Source organism: Oreochromis niloticus, linkage group LG1 (genome assembly GCF_001858045.2).
Source record: "Oreochromis niloticus isolate F11D_XX linkage group LG1, O_niloticus_UMD_NMBU, whole genome shotgun sequence".
In the NCBI taxonomy this organism is placed as follows: Eukaryota; Metazoa; Chordata; class Actinopteri; order Cichliformes; family Cichlidae; genus Oreochromis; species Oreochromis niloticus.
The window spans coordinates 4544789-4560392 of record NC_031965.2 but is presented as its reverse complement, the minus strand read 5'-3'; the positions used below and the strand labels follow the sequence as shown (position 1 = coordinate 4560392).

The 15604-nt window shown below is 42.2% G+C and overlaps 1 protein-coding gene across 1 annotated transcript; it reads right to left on the bottom strand.

Moving 5' to 3' along the window:
- Positions 1 to 1607: 1607 nt before the first annotated feature.
- lg1h16orf87 (linkage group 1 C16orf87 homolog) lies at positions 1608 to 14448 on the bottom strand. Its single transcript, XM_003459282.5, has 4 exons — positions 14152 to 14448; positions 10032 to 10131; positions 3610 to 3789; positions 1608 to 2400 (listed from the first exon to the last, which is right to left on the bottom strand). The coding sequence occupies exons 1-4, from the start codon at positions 14215 to 14217 to the stop codon at positions 2282 to 2284; spliced, it is 465 nt and encodes a 154-aa protein (XP_003459330.1). The 5' UTR covers positions 14218 to 14448; the 3' UTR covers positions 1608 to 2281.
- Between the last annotated feature and the right edge of the window lie 1156 nt (positions 14449 to 15604).

Genomic DNA, 15604 nt, shown 5'->3' with positions numbered 1-15604 from the left:
TTATTTTGAATATACACTTGTATCTATATAAGATTAATTCAGATAATTGTTTTCTTAGTAATGTCTGTAGAAACTTAAGCATTATTTTGAGAAGTGCAATAACTTTTTAAAAAGTCTGCACGTCATTCATATCCTGAATGTTTGTTTCAAAACCCTCTGTCATGGTGTGCACAGACAAAATGACAAAACTGTGTCACTGGCCAAATACTTATGGACCTGAGACTTTATTCCATCTCATCTGTGGAACAGGATGACACATATCATAACCAGTTTCAATGGAAGTTGATGTGCAGTAGAAAAAGGACATAGTTGGAAGAAGCCATCATGACATCTCCCTTGTTGATTTCACAGGTTTTCTGTAGTCACTGCATGATAGTTTATTCTAGTACATAATACTGGTACTACTACTTGCTTACAAAAAGTAAAAAGCAAAGATTACGTATAGGCAATCTAATCCTACAATACTCAATCATAACATGCAAACATTTTATTGTTAGAGCTTTGAAGTGTACCGTTTCTCCATCTTTACAGGGACATAATGAAACAAAAATAATGATGTTGTTTTAAATTTAACTGGATACAAATCCTTGGTATTGTATGAAAATGCTTGAAGTCAGGAAGTTCCCTAAATGCCGGGTTTTCTTTTGTTTTGCTGCTGTTTGTTAATCTCAGTCCTTGGTTTTGTTTTTGTGAAAATTCAGTTTTATTTATACAGCGCCAAATCACAACAACAGTAACCTTAAGGCGTTTTATATTGTAAGGTAGACGCTACAGTAATACATACAGAGAAAAACCCAACAATCATATGACCCCCTATGAGCAAGCACTTTGACAGTGGGAAGGAAAAACTCCCTTGTAACAGGAAGAAACCTCCAGCAGAACCTGCCTCAGGGAGGGGCGGGGCCATCTGCCACGACCAGTTAGGGTGAGAAAAGAAAGACAGGATAAAAGACAGCTGTGGAAGAGAGCCAGAGATTAATAAAAGCATCGTTAACTGGGTTATGGTCACCTGATTAACTCTGATTGGCTGAAGAAACCCTATGGACGCTGTTGTGGTATGATTAATTGCACAGCTCTGCACTGTGCTGTCCACTTGATTTTGGCGTTTGAATCAATCTCCTCAATTTGTTACAAAATCATTTTGTTTCTATATTCTTATTTAATCCTTGAATAAAAGCTGACTGGTTCATTTCAAATCTACTCTCCTACTGTACACACACAACATTCCTAAAATGAAATATGTGGACCCAGAAAACAAGATGGAGCTCTCCCTTAGCCAACTCAGTTCAATCCTAACTGCTTTGTTCAGTATTTTCTCAAAATAACCCATGTATACAGGAACTGTTGGTAATCCATGTTAAGAAATGCCTTTGGACACTTATTAGGCCACTTAGGTTTAGGTATTATCTAAACTCACTCGACCTAGTGCCAAAATAAGATTTAAAGAACATTTTCCCACTGGAAGTTCTACTTCTACAACCATCTTTGCTATTCTGCCAAATACAGATATAAGCAACTGCGCTGCGAGCCAAAGTCTGACATATGAAATGGGATCAGCAGTTATAACCAAAAGTTAGAAAAGATAAACAAGCACATTTGAGTCCATGTCAAATGTTTGGGTTGACTGTCTTTAATACATTTTTATAAAGTAATCAAACAGATTTATGCTTCACTGTGGACATTAAAAGCCATTCCACCAATAGCAATCAAAAAAGAACAGAAGGAATCAAAGTTGGACAAATTTGAAAAGCAATATTAGTGCTACGTCTCTGCCTCAGAAACATCCACCTTCCTGGATGATTCCAGGAGAGCTGAGCACTGGGGTGAGGTGACTGCAATTTTTAGTCCATCCACATTGTAGGCATTGTGAAATTCATGTGAAGCATGGCTACATAAGATGCCTAAAATTATATAAAATATGGTGAGCACTGTGCAAAGCACTAATTACTGACAGTTTGTTTTAAATCTCGTGTATGCAAATGTGTCGTCTTTTCATGGTCATTCCAGTAAAGATCATTTCATAACAGTCCATTTATTTTGAATACGATAACATATTTCTATAAGCTCCTCCTCTCTTTGATTTCATGGAAAATTCTTCTGATCCATGGTTCTTACAACTGATATTCCAACACAAACCCTTCTCGCCACGAAGAGATAAGACTTTGCAGTTTTATGAATTTTGTCTCGTAATCCAAGTGAAATACAGCCAGGTTAAAGTTCAGCTCCAGAGAGGTCTCTTGTCTCTTTGGTCATCCGTTTTCTCAGTTACTTTGGATTTGATTCACAAGATAAGTCTCTGTGCCAGGATCTTGCGGTTGATCTCAGCCAATGCCACAGAAAACACAAAGGCCTTCTCATCAGAGAGACTCGCATAGATATCCACCTCCTTCTCCTGTTTCTCTGTGAACACACACACACACACGCACACACACACGCACACACACACACACGAGAAGACACATTTGGCAATAAGTACTTAACAACACTGGCTATTGTTTCAGGTATCTGCAGTCTCAGACTAATAGTACCATAACTGTATCTGCCAATTCTAGAGAAATCTGTACTGTAAGGGCCATATTCAGTATACACCTATTACTTGAGAAATTGTTAGTAAATAAGTACATTGCTTGTGTTTGAAAACCAAATTGTCTTTTGCAAATGGAGCATGTGCACATATTATAAGGTCCACATATACAGATAGATTCAAAAGCATTTTACTCTAAAGACAACTCAAAGGCAATTTATTTCACTCTGCTTTTGCAGATTTACATAGTCAATCCAGAATCAGTGCAAGATGTGCAAACAAGTCCTTGCTAATACACAGTAACATGCAAGAGTCTTGATCCACCCCTCCTTACTTTATATTTTACTTTCTGATCATGATATTTCTTTGCCTATTAAGCTGCTTAACACAGACATAAATCATTTGAATATAAAAAAAGTGGTGTGCAGTGCTGTGTCTGCATATAAGACAACTTAACAAAGAACCAGTTTGAAATTGTTTCTTTACTTACTTATAAGAAGCCTGGAGAACTTCCACTTCCTGAAGACTACTTAAAGAAATGACAGAAAACTGCCTCAGAGTGTTCAGGATGTGCTGAAGAATAAAGGTGCTCACACCAAATATTCAATTGCAAAAACCATCGTAAGTATGTATTTCCATGCATGTTTATTTCAGGAAAGTGTTTCACCCATTTCCCAAGCAAATTATAAAAAGATGAGGGGTGGCTCAAAATTTCTGCACACTGATGTATTTTTTTAAATTATTGTGTGTATAAGTTTGTGGCAATGCTGGTTTTCCTGTCACAGGCAGACTGAGCTCTAGAAGGCAATATCAAAGCACCAGGTAGTCTAGATCTAACCTGACTTTTACTTTCCATTGCTGTTTTCTCCCATTTTCATTGAATGCATTTGTAATTTAATAGAAATTATTCCATAGTTTGTATAGCCACTTTATTTAGTGAGTTCCTGCTCATTTCTTTTGTCCTTATTCCTGTCTATTTGTACTGTGACAACACAATAAAGACAAAACTAAAAAAAGGGTCCCTAAAATGAGCAAACAAAAAAACATCAGTGCCACAAAATACATCTGTGAATGACTTATTTTACCTTTCTCCTCTTCCTGTTTCTTCAGCCCCACTGTTTTTGGTCTGCCTCGTCCTCTTCGTATGGGATCTGATTGGCTGTTAGCCCGGGGCCTCCTCCTGTTCTCCATGTCATTGGTTAGAGGGCACTCAATTCTCTCTCTGCGAATGCGCTCAGTCCTCCTCCGCCTAAAGTCCAGCTTGTCTAAAGCAAGGATTACAAATACCACATGCTGTTTAGCCATCTGTTCAGTGGGGTGTTGTTCACACTTCCACCCAAATCCTTGTTACCAAAAACAGCTTTTGAGCGAGGTCTCCAATTTTAAATAGATCATTTGTAACCTTCACTAAAAAGCTGTTTCTATACTGTGATGGGCTCTGAAACCTGACTGAAACTCTTCAAATAAGCCATTCCTCTGCAGATGAACAGAGCAGTCAACTGCATCTACTATTTAACAACTACTCTTTCAAGAATTTTTGAAACAAAAGGGAGTTTGGAGATTGGTCTATAATTAGCTAAGACCGCTGGGTCAAGAGATGACTTTTTAACAGTTAACAAGTAACAGTTTAACTCCTGCCAGCTTGAAGGCCTGTGCAATTAATAGAGATAGATTGATCATATCTGAACCATTAATTGGTAGGACTTCTTGTAAAAATGGGGTTGATGTTGATGATTTAGAGGAAGTAATTACTGAAGTTACTTCTCCAATTGATCTTTTTGAGTTAAGAGCCTAAACAAACATCAGTGGTATTGAAATATTGAAAGTACCTGTACATATTGTTCATAATTATTCTCTCTCTCTCTCTCTCTCTCTCTCATATATATATATATATATATATATATATATATATATATATATATATATATATATATATGTATACACATACACACACACACACACACCCACCCAGCACGCCCCTGCGGGCGGTTTATCCTTCAAGCTCGGGTCCTCTACCAGAGGCCTGGGAGCTTGAGGGTCCTGCGCAGTATCTTAGCTGTTCCCAGGACTGCGCTCTTCTGGACAGAGATCTCCGATGTTGTTCCCGGGATCTGCTGGAGCCACTCGCCTAGCTTGGGAGTCACCGCACCTAGTGCTCCGATTACCATGGGGACCACCGTTACCTTCACCCTCCACATCCTCTCGAGCTCTTCTCTGAGCCCTTGGTATTTCTCCAGCTTCTCGTGTTCCTTCTTTCTGATGTTGCTGTCATTCGGAACCGCTACATCGATCACTACGGCCGTCTTCTTCTGTTTGTCTACCACCACTATGTCCGGTTGGTTAGCCACCACCATTTTGTCCGTCTGTATCTGGAAGTCCCACAGGATCTTAGCTCGGTTATTCTACACCACCCTTGGGGGCGTCTCCCATTTTGACCTCGGAACTTCCAGGCCATATTCGGCACAGATGTTTCTGTATACTATGCCGGCCACTTGGTTATGGCGTTCCATGTATGCCCTGCCTGCTAGCATCTTGCACCCTGCTGTTATGTGCTGGATTGTCTCAGGGGGCTCTTTACACAGCCTGCACCTGGGGTCTTGCCTGGTGTGACAGACCCCAGCCTCTATGGATCTTGTACTCAGAGCTTGTTCTTGTGCTGCCATGATTAGTGCCTCTGTGCTATCTTTCAGTCCAGCTTTGTCCAGCCACTGGTAGGATTTCTGGATATCAGCCACCTCCTCTATCTGCCGGTGGTACATACCGTGCAGGGGCCTATCCTTCCATGATGGTTCCTCGTCTCCCTCCTCTTTCTTGGGTTTCTGCTGCCTGAGGTATTCACTGAGCACTCGGTCAGTTGGGGCCATCTTCCCAATGTATTCTTGGATGTTCGTTGTCTCATCCTGGACTGTGGTGCTGACACTCACCAGTCCCCAGCCCCCTTCCTACCTGATCACGGGCAGGGCGTAGGTGTTGATAGCCCGGATCTTGTTCTTACTGTTCAGCTGACTCCTCAGGACTTGCCTGACCCTCTCCAGGTACTTGGTGGTTGCAGCTTTCCTAGCGGCCTCTTCATGGTTCCCATTCGCCTGCCGGATCCCCAGGTACTTGTAACTGTCCTCTATGTCTGCAATGTTGCCTTCTGGTAGTTCAATCCCCTCAGTTCTGACTACCTTCCCTCTCTTTGTTACCATCCGACTACACTTCTCCAGTCCGAACGACATTCCAATGTCATTGCTGTATAGCCTGGTAGTGTGGATCAGTGAATCGATGTCTCGTTCACTCTTGGCATACAGCTTGATCTCATCCATGTACAGGAGGTGGCTGATAACCGCTCCGTTCCGTAGTCGGTATCCGTAGCCAGTCTTGTTAATGATCTCACTGAGGGGGTTCAGGCCTATGCAGAACAGCAGTGGGGACAGAGCATCTCCTTGGTAGATCCCGCACTTGATGGTGACTTGTGCTGTGGGCTTGGAGTTGGCCTCTAGTGTTGTACGCCACATCCCCATTGAGTTCCTGATGAAGGCTCTTAGGGTCCTGTTGATCTTGTACAATTCTAGGCATTCCAGTATCCAGCTGTGGGGCATTGAGTCATAGGCCTTCTTGTAATCAATCCAGGCAGTGCACAGGTTGGTCAGCCTGGTCTTGCAGTCTCGGCTGACTGTCCTGTCTACCAGTAGCTGGTGTTTTGCGCCTCTGGTATTCTTGCCAATCCCTTTCTGTGTCCCGCTCATGTATTGACCCATGTGCCTGTTCATCTTAGCCGATATGATGCCTGACAGGAGCATCCATGTAGTACTGAGGCAGGTTATTGGTCGGTAGTTGGATGGGACCGGTCCCTTCTTGGGGTCCTTGGGGATCGGGACCGTCCGACCTTCGGTTAGCCATTCCGGGTGTCTCTCGTCAACCCAATCTCGGGTGGGGGAGATATCATCACCCCCACCCGAGATTGGGTACAAAGCCCCAAGTGCGATAGGAGAAGGATCGTTGAGTGCGAGAGGAACTAACCTGAAAGATAGGATCATGGCCAAGCTTGAAACCTGGATCCCCCATAGCCAGTTACCAAGATTACGTGAAGTACCCTCAGAAGGTCTGCTAGATGATGTTAATGCAGCACTACGGATGATACCTACAGCCACGCTTACAGAGACTAACAAGATGCTTGGCTACAAGTTGAACAGTCATAAGGGGCAGTACCCTCCATGGAGAAGGAGGCTAGAGGGCAAGATCAAAGTAGCACGAAGGGAGGTTAGCCAACTAACGGAGTTGCAGAAAGGCATGACAAAGAAGGTGCATAAGAAATACAGCAAGCCTTGGAAACTGCCAAGCAAAGACTCACAGCCTTGGCCAGCTGCTTGAGGAGGTACACCAGAGAGATAGAAGGCAGGAAAATAAACCAGCTGTTCTCCACAGAACCAGCAAAGGTGTACTCTCAGTGGCAAGGGAACAATAAGAGAACAGCACCACCAAGGCTGGAGACGGAGCAATACTGGAAGAGCATCTGGGAGAAGAGACGCAACCCATAACGGCAATGCTCAGTGGCTAGTGGATCTGAGGGCAGACCATAGCGACCTCCCTGAACAGGGTCCGGTAACCATCACAGTGGCAGACATCCAAGAAAGGGTCTCCAGTATGAAGAGTTGGACAGCACCAGGGCCTGACATGGTTCACGCCTACTGGCTGAAGAAGCTGACTGCACTCCACGAGCGTCTGGCAGCACAAATGAACCAGCTGCTAGTTAACGAGAGACACCCGGAATGGCTAACCGAAGGTTGGACGGTCCTGATCCCCAAGGACCCCAAGAAGGGACCGGTCCCATCCAACTACCGACCAATAACCTGCCTCAGTACTACATGGAAGCTCCTGTCAAGCATCATATCGGCTAAGATGAACAGGCACATGGGTCAATACATGAGCGGGGCACAGAAAGGGATTGGCAAGAATACCAGAGGCGCAAAACACCAGCTACTGGTAGACAGAACAGTCAGCCGAGACTGCAAGACCAGACTGACCAACCTGTGCACAGCCTGGATTGATTACAAGAAGGCCTATGACTCAATGCCCCACAGCTGGATACTGGAATGCCTAGAATTGTACAAGATCAACAGGACCCTAAGAGCCTTCATCAGGAACTCAATGGGGATGTGGCGCACAACACTAGAGGCCAACTCCAAGCCCACAGCACAAGTCACCATCAAGTGCGGGATCTACCAAGGAGATGCTCTGTCCCCACTGCTGTTCTGCATAGGCCTGAACCCCCTCAGTGAGATCATTAACAAGACTGGCTACGGATACCAACTACGGAACGGAGCGGTTGTCAGCCACCTCCTGTACATGGATGAGATCAAGCTGTATGCCAAGAGTGAACGAGACATCGATTCACTGATCCACACTACCAGGCTATACAGCAATGACATTGGAATGTCGTTCGGACTGGAGAAGTGTAGTCGGATGGTAACAAAGAGAGGGAAGGTAGTCAGAACTGAGGGGATTGAACTACCAGAAGGCAACATTGCAGACATAGAGGACAGTTACAAGTACCTGGGGATCCGGCAGGCGAATGGGAACCATGAAGAGGCCGCTAGGAAAGCTGCAACCACCAAGTACCTGGAGAGGGTCAGGCAAGTCCTGAGGAGTCAGCTGAACAGTAAGAACAAGATCCGGGCTATCAACACCTACGCCCTGCCCGTGATCAGGTACCCTGCTGGGGTAATAGGCTGGCCAAAGGAGGAGCTAGAAGCCACTGACATAAAGACAAGAAAGCTCCTGACCATGCATGGAGGGTTTCACCCCAAGTCCAGCACCCTGAGGCTGTACGCTAAGCGGAAGGAAGGGGGCTGGGGACTGGTGAGTGTCAGCACCACAGTCCAGGATGAGACAAGAAACATCCACGAATACATCACGAAGATGGCCCCAACTGACAGCGTGCTCAGTGAATACCTCAGGCAGCAGAAACCCAAGAAAGAGGAGGGAGACGAGGAACCATCATGGAAGGACAGGCCCCTGCACGGTATGTACCACCGGCAGATAGAGGAGGTGGCTGATATCCAGAAATCCTACCAGTGGCTGGACAAAGCTGGACTGAAAGACAGCACAGAGGCACTAATCATGGCAGCACAAGAACAAGCTCTGAGTACAAGATCCATAGAGGCTGGGGTCTATCACACCAGGCAAGACCCCAGGTGCAGGCTGTGTAAAGATGCCCCTGAGACAATCCAGCACATAACAGCAGGGTGCAAGATGCTAGCAGGCAAGGCATACATGGAACGCCATAACCAAGTGGCCGGCGTAGTGTACAGGAACATCTGTGCCGAGTATGGCCTGGAAGTCCCGAGGTCAAAATGGGAGATGCCCCCAAGGGTGATGGAGAATGACCGAGCTAAGATCCTGTGGGACTTCCAGATACAGACGGACAAAATGGTGATGGCTAACCAACCGGACATAGTGGTGGTAGACAAACAGGAGAAGATGGCCGTAGTGATCGATGTAGCGGTTCCGAATGACAGCAATATCAGGAAGAAGGAACACGAGAAGCTGGAGAAATACCAAGGGCTCAGAGAAGAGCTCGAGAGGATGAGGAGGGTGAAGGTAACGGTGGTCCCCATGGTAATCGGAGCACTAGGTGCGGTGACTCCCAAGCTAGGCGAGTGGCTCCAGCAGATCCCAGGAACAACATCGGAGATCTCTGTCCAGAAGAGCGCAGTCCTGGGACCGGCTAAGATACTGCGCAGGACCCTCAAGCTCCCAGGCCTCTGGTAGAGGACCCGAGCTTGAAGGATAAACCGCCCGCAGGGGCGAGATGGGTGGGGTTTTTTTGTTCATTTATATATATATATATATATATATATATATATATATATATATACACACATATATATACATATATATAATATATACATATATATATATACATATATACACATATACATATATATATATATATATACATATATATACACATATACATATATATATATATATACATATATATACACATATACATATATATATATATATATATACATATATATATACATATACATATATACATATATATACATATATATACATATACATATATATATACATATACATATATATATATATATATATATATATATATATATATATATATATATATATATATATACATACATATGAAATCTAAAAGACTTTAAATTGCACTCTTAAACAATCTTAAAAGCAAATGACAGTTTGGTCAGACTGCTCTTTAAATCAAAGAGCAGCGAAAATCCAGCACCATGCAAATCTTGGCACTTTATTTTTTCACATTTTTCTTTAATCTACTGCACTACTTGTTCTTTAGCTTCTTTATGCAATCCAAAAACATGCATGTTGGAACAACTGGTGGTTCCAAATTGGCTGTAGGTTTTTATCTTTGGTTTACACACATTCTCAAAATGTTTGGAAACAGGCGGTAATAACACTCCAAATGAAACAAAAGTGTTCTAACAGCAGAGGCACTTCAACCCACCAACTACCACCTCACCTGCTATGGCTGGTGAAGAGCGCTCATTTAACTTTGCATTAAGGAGTTTCCTGCTAATAAACACATAACCACATGGACAGGACTTGCACGCCACTGGAATCTAGAAAGAGTGAGAAATAAGAAACAGTATATTACTGTTAAAATATGACCACATCATTTCCACAAGGTAGATTCCTGTTTTAGCTGCACAAAGCCTGCAGCAGACAATCTGACATACTCTTAGAATTCTCCATGTCTGACACATATCTCAAGGGTCAAAGCTAACACAGGGCAGATTTATTCCAAATAAATGACATGAGTTGGTAAACTTAAATGGAGTGAATTAAGATATCCACTAAATCATGCCATTTTTAGCACTAAATGGACCATAACCATTGCGCACTATGACTCATTACTTGCAGAAGACTTTAGCCAAAGGTTTGATTGTATTTTCTACATCTGCAAGCCCACTAGGGTCCACTTAAGTTTCACTGATGTCAATTCTTTTTCACTGGACAGTGTAGACCTCACTTAGCATGTTAAAGGTTCATGAGTTCATGACAGTACAGTTAGAAACAGACTGAACAAGTATGACTTATTTGGAAGGGTTACCAAACGATAAGACTGTTCTCTTCCAAAGTATTATGGCATGACAGCTTAGGCGCATTAATAGATGTGAATTATGCAAGTTGTATGCTCACTTTGAGTGCTCAGGTACAGTGGATAAAGGCTATATTTTATCGTGTAAGAACCAGTCCAGTATAAACATTTTATACAGCAGCAGCTATAGTGATTTATCAATATTTTTAGCCATGAATTGGTTTGTGCTCTACAAACAAGTGTAGAAGTCCCCCTGACTAATGCGTACAAACAAAGGAAGCACTGATTTTTAAGGAATTTAAACAAGTCTTTAAAATGAATACTGCTAATAATAATAATAATAATAATAATAATAATAGTAATAAAAAAATGACAAACTACTACTACAACAACAATAGTAAAAATAAATTATTATATTACTATTATATAAATGGATGGATTAATTATTATTGTTATTATTGCCTTTTAACCAACAAACTGTTCACAATTACAATTTAAAGAAAAAAAACTGCATGCAATTTGTCAAAATTTCAATTATTTTCAGGCTGAGTTTCTTTGTTTATATTTATTTAATATTATTTAGATGAACAGCACGGTGCCGCACTGATTACTGTTGCTTCACAGTGAGAAGCAACAGTAACATCGAGAAGAACTTCTCCATCTGATCGGGGCACTTTCTGTGTGGCATTTGCATGTTCGCTCCATGTTTGTGTGGGTTCTCTTAGCTTCCTCCCACAGTCCAAAGACATGCAGTTAGTGGGGTTAGGTCAGCGGTTCCCAAACTTTTTTTGCTAGGCCCCCCTTTGTTTTACAAGAAAAATGTTCACGCCCCCCCCACCCCCACCCCCTAAACTGAAAGGAAGTAGTCGTGTGCCGCAAACAACCCATTGAAAGGTGCAACAGGTCAAATAGCTGATTTTTCAATTTCACTTCTTAGCTTTTGCTTTTAGTCTCAGTAAACACAGTATTCTGAAATAAGTTTTTATTCAATATCACCCAAAACCTGTGACTGAGTCCATGAACTTAGCAGTGTTTACAGAGGAAAAGTCAAAAAGTAATTTCCCATTCAATCTGATGGGACCGAAAGTCCTTTTGCAACCATCTGATGGCGTTAGGGGAGAAGGCAGGTTTAAGGCTCACATGTTTTTGACACTTTCTGCAGAGAGCGTCTGTTGTTAAATTGAGGCAGACAGACTACCTTTATGTTATCTACCATAGCAACAGCCCTATGACATGCAACTACAACATGTGAATGCGTTATAATTATAACCTCCCAGTAAGACGATGCTGTGATCACACCAACATATTTACCAAAAAGTTGTTGAAGGTGATGTTTTTCCTTCTTCTAGCGGACACCAAAAGCCTGTGACCTCAGCCCCTTTTTGCTGCTTCCATCCCAGTCACATGGGCCGTTGCATCTTTTACCATACAGCAGCTCACCAACTTATGAGTTTCTAATGTCCACAACTTTGCTTTTGGCTTTGGCCATCTCTTCATATTCCATCATCAGCTCGCATTTGCATGAATGACAGTCCCTTAATGCACTGTGCTGGTGAAGCTCTATTTGCACATTAAATGTACAGTCTGGCGAGAGTTTTCATGAGAAAGTTGTAGTTTCTTTCAGCACAACTGGAGAGCAACATTGTAATTCACACACCAACAGTAGAGATGTTGGCTCTCTTTGGCTCTGCCTTCATATTCTACTAGTCAAGGTTTTTGGACATACCTTCTCATTTAATGTTTTTTCTCCAGTTTCATGACAATTTACATTTTAGAATCTCACTGAAGGCATGAAAACTATGAATGAGCACATATGGAATTATGTAGTAAACAAATGTGTATGAAATGACACAAAACATGTTTTACATTTTAGGTTCTTCAAAATAGCCTCCCTTTGCTTTGATTACTGCTTTGTACACTCTTGGCCTTCTCTCAATGAGTTTCATGATGCAGTCACCTGAAATGGTTTTCACATCACAGGTGTGTCTTGTCAGTGTTCATGTAATGGCAAAAAACCATCAGCTAAGTAAAGAGAAAAAACAGTCAATCATTACTTTATGAACTGAAGGTCAGTCAGTCTGGAAAATTGCTAAAACTTTGAATGTCTCAACGAGTGCAGTCGCAAAAACCATCAAGCGCTATGATGAAACTGGCTCACATGAGGACCGCCCCAGGAAAGGAAGAACAAGAGTAACCTCTGCTGCTGAGGATAAATTCATCTGAGTCACCAGCATCAGAAATCCCAAGTTAACAGCACCTCAGATTAGAGCCCAGATAAATGCCACACAGAGTTCCAGTAGCAGACACATCTCTACATAAACTGTTCAGCAGAGGCTGTGCAATCAGGCCTTTGTGGTCAAATAGCTGCTAAGAAACCACTACTAAGGAAAAGCAACAAGCAGAAGAGATTTGTTTGGGCCAATAAACATAAGGAATGGACATTAGACCAGTGGAAATCTGTGCTTTGGTCTGATGAGTCCAAATTTGAGATCTTTGATTCCACCCGCCGTGTCTTTGTGGGAAGCAGAAAAGGTGAATGGATGGTCTCTACAGGTATGGTTCCCATGAACCATTGAGGAGGAGCTTCAGACACTGAAGCTGACTATAATGCACTTTTTCAAGCACAAAACGGACAGATTTCTTTCAGTGAGCAAGAAAGAAGAACTAATGACTCGTCTACAGTTTTTCAAACTACAAATAGCAACAGCATTTGGTAAAAGTAAAAATTTTGCAAAACCATGCACATGTTGTTTACAACTGCTTTTAGGAATATTTAATTAAACAGTGATAAAATGCTGGAATTTGTACTACACCCACTTCATATTTTTATAGCCTAAGTGTAACATCTACATCTTACCAGCAGCAGTTTTACTGCTGAGCAGAACTATTTTCAACGGATTTATTCATAGGGTCAGAAGAGTAAGCCAGAAGCACAACTAATGAAAAGAAAGAAACGCAGTAACACATGCTTGTGTGTGGTAGTAGTGTGAGGACAGGGTCGAACTGTGTAACTAACCATGTGCATTACTGATGTAGACTTGTTGCAGTCTACCCACTGTTGGCTTTAATTTGAAGAGTCCATTGTGATCCAGCACAATTACCGTAGTTCCAGGAAGAGATGCTCACAAAGCCAAAGGGCTGACTTTTTATTTTTTATCTTTAACCAATCGAAATACTCAGTGAAGATCACACGCAATAAAGTAACTGAGGTACGGTAATGAAAATGCACTACTATAGCCCAACTCATTTACTGAACTTTTGAACCAGTCCCTTACATTACTAACGCAAATATGTGATCGTATGTCCGTCTGTTTTATACATACAAAGTCACAAAGCCATAACCGTGAACACGGACATAGATACCGATGCTCTCTCTGCCGAACGGAAAATCAACATATACCAGCTGAGCCCTTTGAGAAACATCGTGATCACCGGGGCTTGCACTGAACCCCGTTTCCGTCTCTAGAGCTGGCAACTAGTATCAATAAAATGAAACGCAATCAGTAACATCCTCCTAAAAATTAAAGATGTATTTTCTTACCTGTTGGTCGCATTCAGGACAAGATTTAGTAGCCATTTTGACCTTCTTTGTTTTATTTGCCGACATCGTCCCTTCTTCCAGCGACACGCAAACAGCTTTACGGTAACTTGAATATCTATCAGTACATGAATGCCGCCGGTCTTTATCCAGCAAACACTGACACTGACGTGCCACAAAAACACTTCGATGTCTACTTAACCAGATGACGACTCCCCATTAACGAATAGGTACACGCTTCTGTATAGGCTTCTAATAATGTAAAACCTGCGAGCATGCGCACAGCTCGCCTTTCTGTTGTAGCGTTGCGTTCAAGTTCCTTGGGGAAAAGGATAGTTGAAACATGAGCCTGAAGTTAGGTTTGCGAATGGGAGCAGAATGGAAAAGTCATGCTGAAACACCGTCTGTGTCGGGGGCTATATTCATAGTCTGGTATGTGAATGAATAAAGCTACAGTTTATCAAATTCATAACCGTTATTTATATACGACAGTTTTTTCGACAGAAAAGAGGATGAACCGTGGCACACTTCCTCAGACACACTTCAGTAGTTTAGTCCCCGGAACTGTCGGGAATTTGACTTTAAGACACTCAGATTGATAACATACAGTACACCAGCTTAGCTTCATGGGTACGAAAACTGCCTAGCAACAGTAATAATAATCATAATCGAGTACTAAAACATGTTACAGTGTAGAGTAAGTCATGCACAGAATACATAACTACACTGTTTTTCAGGAAGTTACTTGCTTTTCTTCCATTTTAACATGCACCACTGGGTTTTTACCTTGGTATGGTACAAACCAGAGTAGCTGGCCAGGGAGTCAGTGAGGTCATTTAGGAAGGTGTTTCTCTCCAGCCACTCTTCTAATGAAGTTACCTCAACTTTATAAAGCCCGGGGTGGGGGGAGCTTGTTACTGACATACAGACAGAGAAAACTTGTAGCTTGTCATACACAAAAGTAAATAACAAAACAAAACAGAAAAGACCCCTTTTCAGTGTTATTACATATTATTATAACCCAGTGAGGGTTAGGGAGAGTATCATTTCTTTATAATGTGAAAGAAAACATACTGATGAAATTGCACTTCTTTATATTAACATATGCCAAAAGGATTAGATATTACTTAAGATGATATGAGTGCAAAAAGTGAAAGAGTAACAGAGCATGTTGACAGAATGTTGCTGATGTTGGAATCAAAAGACAAAACGAAGACCCCCTTGTTTAAACACACAAGGACTTCTTTAATCTCTTTCAGCATACTGGTGTTAATCAAGTCTATTGGCTTTGGGGAAAAAGGTGTAGTGACTCCCAAGCCAGGCGAGTGGCTGGCTTGGGACCAGCAAATCCCAGGAACAACATCAGAGATCTCTGTCCAGAAGAGCACAGTCCTAGGAACAGCAAGGGTACCCTCAAGTTCCCAGGCCTCTAGTAGAGGGGCCAAGCTTGAAGGAT

What these genes read in the sequence shown, in the direction of transcription:
- lg1h16orf87 (XM_003459282.5), bottom strand. Translation starts at nt 14,217, where the DNA reads ATGTCGGCAAATAAAACAAAGAAGGTCAAAATGGCTACTAAATCTTGT. An exon ending in GTCCTGAATGCGACCAACAG is followed by an intron (nt 10,132 to 14,151) that starts GTAAGAAAATAC and finishes CACTCTTTCTAG; the next exon opens with ATTCCAGTGGCGTGCAAGTC. An exon ending in GAAACAGGAAGAGGAGAAAG is followed by an intron (nt 2,401 to 3,609) that starts GTAAAATAAGTC and finishes GTGTGTTCACAG; the next exon opens with AGAAACAGGAGAAGGAGGTG.